Here is a 12,500-nt window from a genome sequence, read left to right on the forward strand (position 1 = left end):
TTAAAGACAGACCAAAATCTAGACAAGCAAAGTCAGTTCTACACAACGGAACCATCTGGAATCTATTTCAATATTCCAAAAAAAAAAAAATACTCCTGTGTTCTTCACAGTTCACTGTTTTATTTTATAATTCTTCCCATGGCTAATTTCTATAAATACACACTTCTTCGTCATCTTGTCTCTCTCTTTCTTTCTCTCACTACCTTTCTCCCTCACTCTTCCTGTCACCCTTTCGGCAACTATATATGCGCATATATATATATGTATATATATATATACATACATACATATATATATATGAATAGAACATAAATAGTATATACATATATATATATTATATATATATATATAATATATATATATATATAATATAGTATATATAATATATATGTATGTATATATATATTATATATATATGTATGTATATATATATTATATAATTTATATTATATATAATATATATATATACATATATATATTATATAATATATATATATATACCGACATACAATATACATATATATTATACACATACATATATTTTATGTATGTATGGTATATATCTATATGTGTGTGTGTGTGCGTGTGTGTGTGTATACATATGTGCTGGTGATGGTGTGGGCAGGAGTATTGGTGGTAGTAGTGATGGTGGCGGTGGTTGAGGCATTGGTGGTAGTGGTAATGGTGATAGAGGTCATGCTGGTGATGGTAACCGTACTGTTACTCTTTTACTTGTTTCAGTCATTTGACTGTGGCCATGCTGGTGCACCGCCTTTAGTCAAACAAATCGACCCTAGGAGTTATTCTTTGTAAGCCTAGTACTTATTCTATCGGTCTCTTTTGTCGAACCACTAATTTACGGGGACGTAAACACACCAGCATCGGTTGCCAAACGATGCCGGTGGGGACAAACACAGACACCACACTATATACACACACATACATACATATACATATAGATATATATATATATATTAATATAATTTATATATATATATATATATGTATGTGTATATATATATATATATATATATATATATATATATATGTATAATGTGTATAATATATATATATATATATATATATATATATATATATATATATATATATGATATAATATATATATATATATATATAATATATATATAAATGCATATATACGGCGGGCTTCTTTTCCGTTTCCGTCTATCAAATACACTCGCAAGGCTTTGGTCGGCCCGAGGCTATAGTAGAAGACACTTGCCCAAGGTGCCACGCAGTGGGACTGAACCTGGAACCATGAGGTTCGTAAGCAAGCTTCTTACCACACAGCCGATCAAAGAGTGTACATATATATATATACTCACCCCATAGGTTTGAAATAATACTCTCTAATAGAAACATGTTAAACTGTGTCGCGGAGTAGATGAGAAGGGACAACTGAAGAAGAGGAATATTCTTTATGTTGTATGTCTCGTTTCTCTGCTTTTTTTTTCGTTGTTCCAAGAAAAAGTTCGTTTTTACGTTTTTGTTTTTATGTTTTCATTTCTCTTTGTGTTCTACGTTTTTTTATGTCCTGTACCCATATATGCATGTATATATACATATATATGCAGGTATGCACATATATGTATATATGCATATATTTATATATTATTTATATTATTTATATTATTATATGATAGAACGCCACGCATCTTTTCCAAGTATATATATATATATATATGTGTGTGTGTGTGTATGTGTATATCTATATATATATATATATGGGTGCATTTTTATACATACATACATACACACATACTCAAACTCATATATTTATTCCTGTGCATATACATATACTTATGCGTATACACACACATATATATATAATGAACTTTTGATGATGTCATACAAATATGCATGTATGCATGCATGCATATATATATATACATATATATATATATATATGTATATTATATATGCTTGTGAGTGTATATATATAGCTTTTCAGTATGTGACCGCGTGAAGACCACTTGCAATTTTTTTCCATCTGTCCTCCCACCTCGGGATCTTTCTTTCTCCTATGTTTCCGACGAAGAGCTCCGCTCGAAACGTCATGCCCTCCTTCTTCCCTTCTTTCCTGAGCGCCCAATAATACTTTATTTGTTCCACATCCTCGCGTTGTTGTCTTTTTGTTTTCTTGTTTGGTTTACTTTATATATATATATATATATATATATATATATAATATATATATATATATATATACTGTATCTACTATAAATAAAACTCTCGATCTATCTTATGAGACGGTGTCAATGTTTGGGTGTGACATAATGACTCAGATTTTAACAATTGGTGCACGATGTTACTGAACACACGTTGCAGCGGAGTACGGTGCAAGCATAAGTGCAGTAATGCTTTCTGTTTTTTGTGACATGTTTGTGCAACATGGACTGGTACCGTGTTCTGACTCACGTATGCAAAGAAACACATATGCAAATAAAACATGTGCGTCCACACGTGTATCGTGTGTGTGTGTGTGTGTGTGCATGCAAACATAAACACACAACACACACACACACACACACACACACATACACACACATATATGTATATATATATGTGTGTGTGTGTGTGTGTGTGTTGAGCACTCATTTCGTCGTTCGACATTTACGTAGATATATATAAGCACGCACGTACATACATACATACATATACACGCACACGCACGAACATATAGACATACACACACACACACACCACACACACACACACACACACACACACATATGTAAGTATATAGTTTCTGCTGCCGTTGTTGTTGTTATTGTTGTGGTCATTGCTCTGTCATAGTCATCGTTATAGTAAACGTCTTGTCGTTTGTGTGATTTCTTCCTTGTGCGGTATCATGGACACACACACACACACATACACACACACACACCACACATACACACACACACACACACACGCATACACACACACGTATTATATATTCTGTTCTGCTCTATCTAGGCACAAGGCCCGAAATTTTGGGGAAGTGGGCCAGGCCAGTCGATTAGATCGACCCCAGTTCAAAACTGGTACTTAGTTTTTATCGACCCCGAAAGGATAAAAAGCAAAATCGATCTCAGTGGAATTTGAACTCAGAATGTACAGACAGACGAAATACCTCTCAGCATTTCGTCCGGCGTGCTAACGTTTCTGCCAGCTTGCCGCCTTATACGTATTACATATTGAGAGGGTGGGGGTGGGGGCGAGAGTGATGTAAAACAAATTTACAAGCGCGTGTTTTCAGTAGACAGCTTGTATATACACACGGGTAAAATTAAATTGGTATGTCCTGATTTGCATAACAGTTCAAACGCGAGTATTGAATTCATTAAAAATCTACTTGTTTTTTACTTCAATGAAACTAAAACAGGTGTTTACTAAAAATACACACTCCAAATTTAATCTTAATTACGTATTTATTCACATCCTCTACCGATTAATTGATTAACTAATTAATTAACTTCACACTGACAGCTCTGATACTCTAACACATTTTAGGACACACTCTATGTCTGTTTTTGCATATTATGAATAATTCTGAGATAATATTTTCTCTGTAGTCATCAATTTGTACTACGTGACTCAGACTACACAACTCGAGAAGATAGAGTGTGTACTATTCGTCGTTAATTAAATTGATGCCTAGAAACCTTGGGTTTCCTGTCAGTAGAGTTATTCGACAATCGTACAAATATTTATGCACTGGGTGTTTGCTAGAATACCAGAAAAGAGCGCGGATAACACTCAGAACCCCCATACGACTGCAGATAGCAGTAGACGCGTTCTGTCGGCAGAAAACACGAGGGTTTTGGATGAGAGGTTGAATGTAGTTTAAATGAAAACTTAATGTAGTTTAAGTGGTCTTCCGAACGTTTGCCATCACTAACGTAATGTGTGTCACTGTGTGCATGCTACATACATACTTACATACATACATACATACATACATAAATATATATATATATATATATATATATATATATATACAATCTTCAAAATTGGAATGAGTGCTCATTGGAACAGTGGACTATGTAGTCCTGAAGACATTGTTTGAATAAAAGGCATAATGGTCACTTCTGGAATACTTTCTATCATAGCGTTCGCTCAGACAGGACTAACCTCTGGCTAAATAGCAATAACAACTATGGGATGTGTATTGTATATCTCTATTGTTCTTATTTATGTAAATCCGGTAAACAAGACTGAGAAATTGAAAAATTCGACACCGCACAATTACGAGCCTAATTTTTTATTTCTGATTGTAGCAGTTTTATTTTTTCTACGTTGCGAAAGGTTTCGGGAAAAACATGACATTTACAACATCACATTTCCAAGTATCTTTCCTGATCTGAGGTTACTGAGTGTCAGTGTATTGTTTTTAATGGGAATCTATGATGTCATTAAAACGCCCTCCTCCCCTCTTCGCTGCTGTGATGGTGGTCTGTAGTCTATTGAAGACTACAGACACTTGGTTAATACCTTCTTTTGCTTTACACCTGTTTCAATCATTGGATTGCATCCATGATGGGGCACCGCCTTCAATGGTTTTTTGACGAACAAATCGACTTTAAAAGTGTTTACTTTTAAAATCTGGCACTTATTCCATCGCTTTCTTACGCCGAACCGCTAATGCTACGGAGACATGAATGAATCAACGTTGATTATCAAGCGATGAAAGTGGGTATAGACATGAACTCAATGACACACACATTATATATATATATATATATATATATATACACACACACATATGTATAAGTGGAGACGCAATGGCCCAGTGGTTAGGGCAGTGGACTCGCGGTCGTAGGATCGCGGTTTCGATTCCCAGACCGGGCGTTGTGAGTGTTTATTGAGCGAAAACACTTAAAAGCTCCACGAGGCTCCGGCAGGGGATGGTGGTGATCCCTGCTGTATTCTTTCACCACTCTTTCTTCTGTTGGTCAGCTCGCTTAGCCAGCGGGGTGGCGTCATTCGAAGGCTAAAACAATGCGAACGCATTGTGACCAGCGATGTGTAACTACATCTGATGGACTGGTCGGTCACGTGATCACGTGATATATATATATATATATATATATATATATATATGTAAATATATATATGTGCGCGTGTGCATCTATATATGTGTGTGTGTGCGTGTGTGTGTTATGTAATGGGTTATATCTAAAAATAAATGAAAATTAAGTTATCAGCTGTTAGGGTGTATATACATTGTTTGGACACCCTGTATGTGTATAAATATGTCATGGGAAAAATAAGTATATTTTTCTCCCTCCCATGTCTTCGTTAGCCTCAGAAATTAAAACAAGGGAGAAATTTTTAGTCAAAAGTACACATAATGTTTGCATAAATTTGAATATGTTTATTTACAGAACGTCACGTGTCCAGCAGTGTGTTTAATTGTGTATGTGCAAGTATTGTATTTTGACTTGTTACTTATCCAAAATTGTGACTTCTCTGATTAAGAAGTTCTTGTTAGTACACACACGCGCACACAAACATACGCACACACACACACGCGCATTTATATATAGACATATATATGTATTTATTCACATACATGTATACGTAGACACATACATATTGTAAACATACATATCGTTTATGCAAGCTGGCTAACAAGTGGAGCTAACTGAAACCATTTGATCTTCTCGATGTATCTCTAGACTCTCCCATCTCTATCACTTCTTCACATCTACCCCTCACCCCAACATTTACCCACTTTACTCTTTTACTCTTTTACTCTTTTACTTGTTTCAGTCATTTGACTGCGGCCTTGCTGGAGCACCGCCTTTAGTCGAGCAAATCGACCCCGGGACTTATTCTTTGTAAGCCCAGTACTTATTCTATCGGTCTCTTTTTGCCGAACCGCTAAGTTACGGGGACATAAACACACCAGCATCGGTTGTCAAGCAATGCTAGGGGGACAAATACAGACACACAAACATATACACACACAAAACATATATATATACATATATACGACAGGCTTCTTTCAGTTTCCGTCTACCAAATCCACTCACAAGGCATTGGTCGGCCCGGGGCTATAGCAGAAGACACTTGCCCAAGATGCCACGCAGTGGGACTTTATTTAATTCTTTATTGCCCACAAGGGGCTAAACACAGAGGGGACAAACAAGGACAGACAAAGCGATTAAGTCGATTATATCGACCCCAGTGCGTAACTAGTACTTATTTAATCGACCCCGAAAGGATGAAAGGCAAAGTTGAACTCGGCAGAATTTGAACTCAGAACGTAGCGGCAGACGAAATACCTATTTCTTTACTATCCACAAGGGGCTAATCACAGAAGGGACAAACAAGGACAGACAAAGGGATTAAGTCGATTATATCGACCCCAGTGCGTAACTGGTACATATTTAATCGACCCCGAAAGGATGAAAGGCAAAGTCGACCTCAGCAGAATTTGAACTCAGAACGTAGCGGCAGACGAAATAATCGATATCCCCTTTTACTAAGTCACTGTTTACGACGTTTAACATTTCGATAGAAGACCCATTTTCGTTACCAGTCACAAGTTTATCCAAAAAGCGTGAAATGAGTTCGCGAGAATGGAGGGAAGAGCAGATGTCAACTCGGGATTTGCGGTTGCTTTCGGATATTTCACGAGGCCCCCATTTTGCCAAGTTAAGGAACTTTTCCAAGTTGTTGAAAATGGCGATGAACAGTTGTATGGTTTGAACTAAGCTTTATTGCCAATTCTTCAACTGATAATGCAGGATTTTCTTCAAGTAAAGCCTCAAGGAGCTTATCATCAAACTCAACTGGACGTCCTGTTCGATCTTCATCTTCAAGGCTGAAATCTCCACTTCTGAATTTTGCAAACCATCTTCTGCAAGTTCTCCCATTCAAGCATTCTTTCCCATAAACTGAGTGTATGTTTCGAGTCGCTGCGGCTGCAGAGTTTTCTTTTTTGTACTCAAAGCATTATGTGCCTCAAATGCTCTTTGCATACTTCCATGTTAGAAAGGGTTTTAATCAAAGAAAGTTTAATTCTATTATTCTGTAAAATAATATCTAATTAGTTTAAATGCACACAAATGTATAAAAATAATTTTTACTTCTATTAGACATTCTAAAATACTATTAAATTTCATTCAATTTTAATAAAAGGTAAAATCGGACAGAACTTATGGGAAGACCTGATATATAGAAGAGGCACAAAAATTCTTAAATATGAAAATATACCTATTCTGCTTTGTTTTATTTCATTTTATTTTGCTTCGTTCCATATCTCTTCATTGAAAAATTTGTATACATAAGGAATTTGATAATTTCCTCCGACTAACCTTATTGTTATTGCCTACACACACACACACACACACACACACACATTGCGTACATATATGTGTGTATACATTCATGTATATATACATTGATTATATATATATATATATATATATATATATATTGTGTATGCATTACATATATATGCCTGTGTATATGTACACACACACATACACACACACACACACATACACACACACACATACATACACATAGGTAGATAAATTGCTAGAAACAGAGAGTTGGGAGAACTCAAAGGTTATTTGCAATAAAATAGCAAAGAATTAAAAATATAGAAAAGCAAAATTTGTAACAAAATAGAAAATTAAATAAAATTAACCCCTTAATCACACACTATACATGTAGGTTATTGACTTTTGAACAGTACGTACGGGTTGCATGAGTATGCCAAACGGGCACAAAAAGAAATCTCTTTTCTTAAGGTAAATTTTTATACTTATTTTCATTTTAAATAATAAAAAATAAACTATTGCCAGTCTAACGCGGAATAAAATTAACTATCTCATTATTGAAAAAAACCGTAAAATATTCACTATTCTCCGCATCCGGTGTGAACTTAAAGTCATCTGAGATTCCGGCATTGTTGACGTGAAACGAATGTTCACATGAAGAAAATCAGTGCATTTTTTTCTATCCAGAGCTAGTTTAAGTATCGGTTTCTTTTGCACTATCTATAGCATCATCGTGAACATCATCTATTTGCGAATTCATCTCTCCATCGATAAGAGCCGCTTGCGTTTTGGCACATTTGACGAAGAAGACGCTCGGGCTTGGATACATGGCCATATCTACAAAAACTTTTTGAAACATCAATTGGTGATGTCAGCTTCTCAAGGGTTAACCAGATGTTTGACTTTTGACTCGAGTTTCACGCTACTACCATCCGCAGGCGAGATCTCTAACTACTCAGTTTGGTTGTGTGTTTATATTAATTGTTTTACGTATGAATCCCATGCTTGTGTTTATTGTCTGACGTTTGCTGATTGATGTTATTTTTCTGCTTCACGAGTGTTTATTTTTGTGGAGTGGTGCTTCTTTTTCTTGTGTTTATTGATAAGGAGTTACGGGCGTATTTTTTTATTTGTTTATTTAGTTTTGTCTGCTTATCTAAGATATTTTCCTCGGTTTTTTAGTCAAGTTCCTTTATCGTAAAGTGTTTGTAAATATTGTTGTTTTGATGAACATTAGTTAACTTATAATAATTTGCTTGTTTGTGAGTAAATGTAACTGTAAAACTAATTAAGGATGTTTACTTATGACAAAATAAGTGGTATTTCATAGCTGAGTGATTTTATCGCTACTTAAAGAAAACGTCTGTTAAACTAATTATTGATTTTGTTTATTTCACCCAGGGTGTATGCTTTTTTGAATTATAAGTCTCTCTCTTTCTCTCTCTCTCTTTCACCTAACATGTATATACATACATCTATTTATACACATACATATGTATACACATATATATACAAATATGGCTGTGTGTGAATATTTGCGTCCCTCTCTATACACACACACACACACACACAACACACACACACATATATATATATATATATATATATATATGTATATATATATATTTATATATATTTATACATATATATGTCTATATATGTATGTATATATATATATCTATGTATACATATATATATGTATACATACATACACACACACACACACACACACACACACACATATATATATATATATATATATATATTCATGCACAGGCGCACATACATACATATACCTACATGAATACATATATGCATACATACATATACCTACATGAATACATATATGCATACACACATGCTTAAAGTTATGTTTTATTTTCTTGTATTTGATCAGGTGTAGAAGTGATCTGCAGACAAACGGAGGCCACACTGCTGCTGACATTGCCAAAATATGGAGTAGAAAAAGAATTGCTTCTATACTGAGTAACGAGAGCTCATCCCCGAGATCATCGATTTCTAACGAGAGCAACAAACCTCTTATAGAAAACCTGGAGAAGAAACACGTTTCCTTCAATGTCTTACAACGCTGCTCAGACAAACGGAAAGATCTTCTATGGCTGGATACCAAGAAGAAGGACGTCAGCACTCAATTCCTTTTATTTTCAGATCTTCAAATCTATGTTTCACCAGAAAAACAATCTAACGACGATACACCTCAGAGACATCAACTAATCGCGGCTAGTTATAAAGATATCGATTTTTTTTTGAACGAAGAAAAATCATTAAACATCTTTTTAGGAACGGAACCACTTCAGACGAAAAACGAACAATCAAAGAAAGACCGTGCATGGTTCGCTATTGATGTGTCTTCGATGGACAAAGATAAACTTGAGAGTATCTTGCCCAATGGTCACTTCGTATCACCTTTCCCTGCTTTTTTGAATTTGAATGAATACGAGAGGTGTATCTTTTCTGAAGCTTGTTCGTTGATTTTGTGGCACATGGACCACCAATTCTGCCCCACCTGCGGTTGCCGAACGATCCCGGAAGACGCCGGACTTAAACGAGAATGCACTAACGGAAAATGTTTGAGTCGATCAGGTTCGTAATATAATTCTAAATATTCTTTATCTTTTATCATTTATCTTTTATATCTTTTGTTTGTTTCAATCATTGAACTGCGGCCATGCTGGGGCACATCTTTGAAGAGTTTAGTCGAATGAATCAACCTCGCTACCTATTTTTATAGCTTGGTACCTATTCTAGTGGGGGTCATTTTGCCGTATTACTAAATCAGAGGACGCAAACAGACCAACAGCATTTGTCAAGAGATGGTTGGGAACAAACAAACACACACCTCACACACCCACACATACGCTCACACACACGTACAGACACACACACACACACTCATACGCAAACACAAATACACACACACATACGCGCGCGCACCCACACGTGCACACATATACGCACGCACACACACACACACGAACACACACAAACACGCACACACATACACATACACACACACACTCTCTGTCTCTTTCTCACACACACTCACGCACGCACACACAGCAATGACAAATGCATACAAATATAATATATACAAATGTAAAGGCGGCGAGCTGGTAGAGACGTTAGCACGCCGGGCGAAGTGCTTCGCGGTATTTCGCCCGTTGCTACGTTCTGAGTTCAAATTCCGCCGAGGTCGACTTTACTTTTCATCCTTTCGGGGTCGATAAATTAAGTACCAGTTACGGACTGATGTTGATGTAATCGACTTAATCCGTTTATCTGTCCTTGTTTGTCCTGCCTGTGTTTAGCCCCTTGTGGATAGTAAAGAAATAGGTGTTTCGTCTGCCGCTATGTTCTGAGTTCAAATTCCGCCGAGGTCGACTTTACTTTTCATCCTTTCGGGGTCGATAAATTAAGTACCAGTTACGCACTGGGGTCGATGTAATCGACTTGATCCGTTTGTCTGTCCCCTCTATGTTTAGCCCCCTGTCGCTAAGAAAGAAACAGAATGCGTACAAATATAATCGCTTTGAAGTAATTAAAACAATTTTGTCATGTAATATGTTCTTCTCCTTCAGGTTTATTGAATACGAACTACCCACGTGTGGACCCTAATGTTGTAGTTCTTGTCGTCAATTCTTCCCAAACTCACTGTCTGATGGGGCTCAAGAAAAATTTCCCCTCCAATATGTTCTTCTGTGTCTCTGGTTATATCGAACCTGGTAAGATGTCAACTTTCTTGTTCTTATTCTTGTTGTTGTTGTTGTTGCTGTTGAGCGAAGCAGTCTTCGTCCCAGAGTAGGAGAAGTCAGAAACGTGGTCCTTTGCTATTCGTAAGACCCGCAGAAGAGAAAGCAGGTCAACCCCCGACACCGAGAGCATCGACGGATGGATGAATGCGCGTCCAGGCTCAGCGGTTGCGTAGGAAGTCGTGGATAAGAAACAGGAAGAAAGAGTGAGAGAAAGTTGGAGCGAATGAGTACAACAGGGGTCGTCACCACTCCCTGCCGGAGCCTCGTGGAGCTTTAGGTGTTTTTGCTCAATAAACACACACAACGCCCGGTCTGGGAATCGAAACCGCGATCCTCCGACCGCGAGTCCGCTGCTCTAGCCATTGGGCCATTGCGCCTCCACTGTTGTTGCTGTTAAATTGTATGAGTAAATATATTAATGCCATGGGTACGATCTTAAACCGCATCCATTAGTGAAATCCTGGTTAAGGAGTTCCAGGGCTCTAGAAGTTTCGAATTACCTCTTTTAGGCACCTTTGCTGCCGGTTTTCGGTTAGTTATTATGTTACTGGAAAGAACTCCAAGCACAATCCCCACTGCCTTGTAAATGCTTTGGGAAAGTAAAAGACTAGAGGAGGGTCAAATTGACAGCAAATCAAGGAGTGTAGTTCCTTAGGGGGTCCGGTGCTCTCTTTGACTCCATTCCAGTAATTCCATGATAGGTGGAAAGCTTGAATCATGTAAGGTAATTTTACCAACGAAAGTGGGGACCACTCCAAGGTAAAACCTACAGCTTGCTGGTCACCACAGCCGTCCGAGCTCACTGAACCACTTTAGATTTCCAAGACTCAAGAGTGGGGGTCAGACTGCACTGATTGAGTCTCATGTTAACACTACTAAGCACAGACATGAAGAAAAATCCAGTAGCGTCAAGGATCAGCTTTCATAGCCAATTGAGGCCGTGCCGATCTTCCTCATGATCTTCAAACATGAAGAAACTGTCATCATCGCAAAAACATTTACTGATACTCATTTTGCTTGCAGTAACTCTGGTCCTGGTCCCTCTGCATAATATAATCTATTTGCAATTAGAATTTCAAATTCATAAAAGCATATTCAGAGTTAGTTTCTTGTTTTCTTTTCTGTAATATTTATAGCAATTTATCGTGTTAACCACGGTGTCAAAGTGCCCTCTCTTGAGGCATTAACAAAAAAAAAAAAAAATAGGTCCGGGGTGTTTTGAAGAAATTTGTCCAATGAACATTTGAATTTTATGGGCTCCGTTTCCGTTTTGACGTATTTGACGTACGGTATTTAAGACAGCTGGTTGAGGTAAAGTAGTTGTGACGTAATGTTGCTATGTGTACTGAGTTCGATTTTTTGTAGTGGGCGGATAGCATGGGGGCCAAGTATTGCGTGGATTTCAAAATTGATGCCAACATCATTTGTG

At 36.9% G+C, this 12,500-nt stretch overlaps 1 protein-coding gene across 1 annotated transcript in view; it reads left to right on the forward strand.

The window, feature by feature from the left end:
* Positions 1–12,500, forward strand: part of LOC115217924 (peroxisomal NADH pyrophosphatase NUDT12-like) — a 36,008-nt gene that overhangs the window by 19,484 nt on the left and 4,024 nt on the right. Inside the window, exons 4-5 of the mRNA XM_029787643.2 lie at positions 9,196–9,902; positions 10,898–11,041. Of these exons, the coding sequence (XP_029643503.1) occupies positions 9,196–9,902; positions 10,898–11,041 (851 nt within the window). The remainder of the gene's footprint in view (positions 1–9,195; positions 9,903–10,897; positions 11,042–12,500) is intronic.

Source organism: Octopus sinensis, linkage group LG12, assembly GCF_006345805.1.
Source record: "Octopus sinensis linkage group LG12, ASM634580v1, whole genome shotgun sequence".
Lineage (NCBI taxonomy): Eukaryota > Metazoa > Mollusca > Cephalopoda > Octopoda > Octopodidae > Octopus > Octopus sinensis.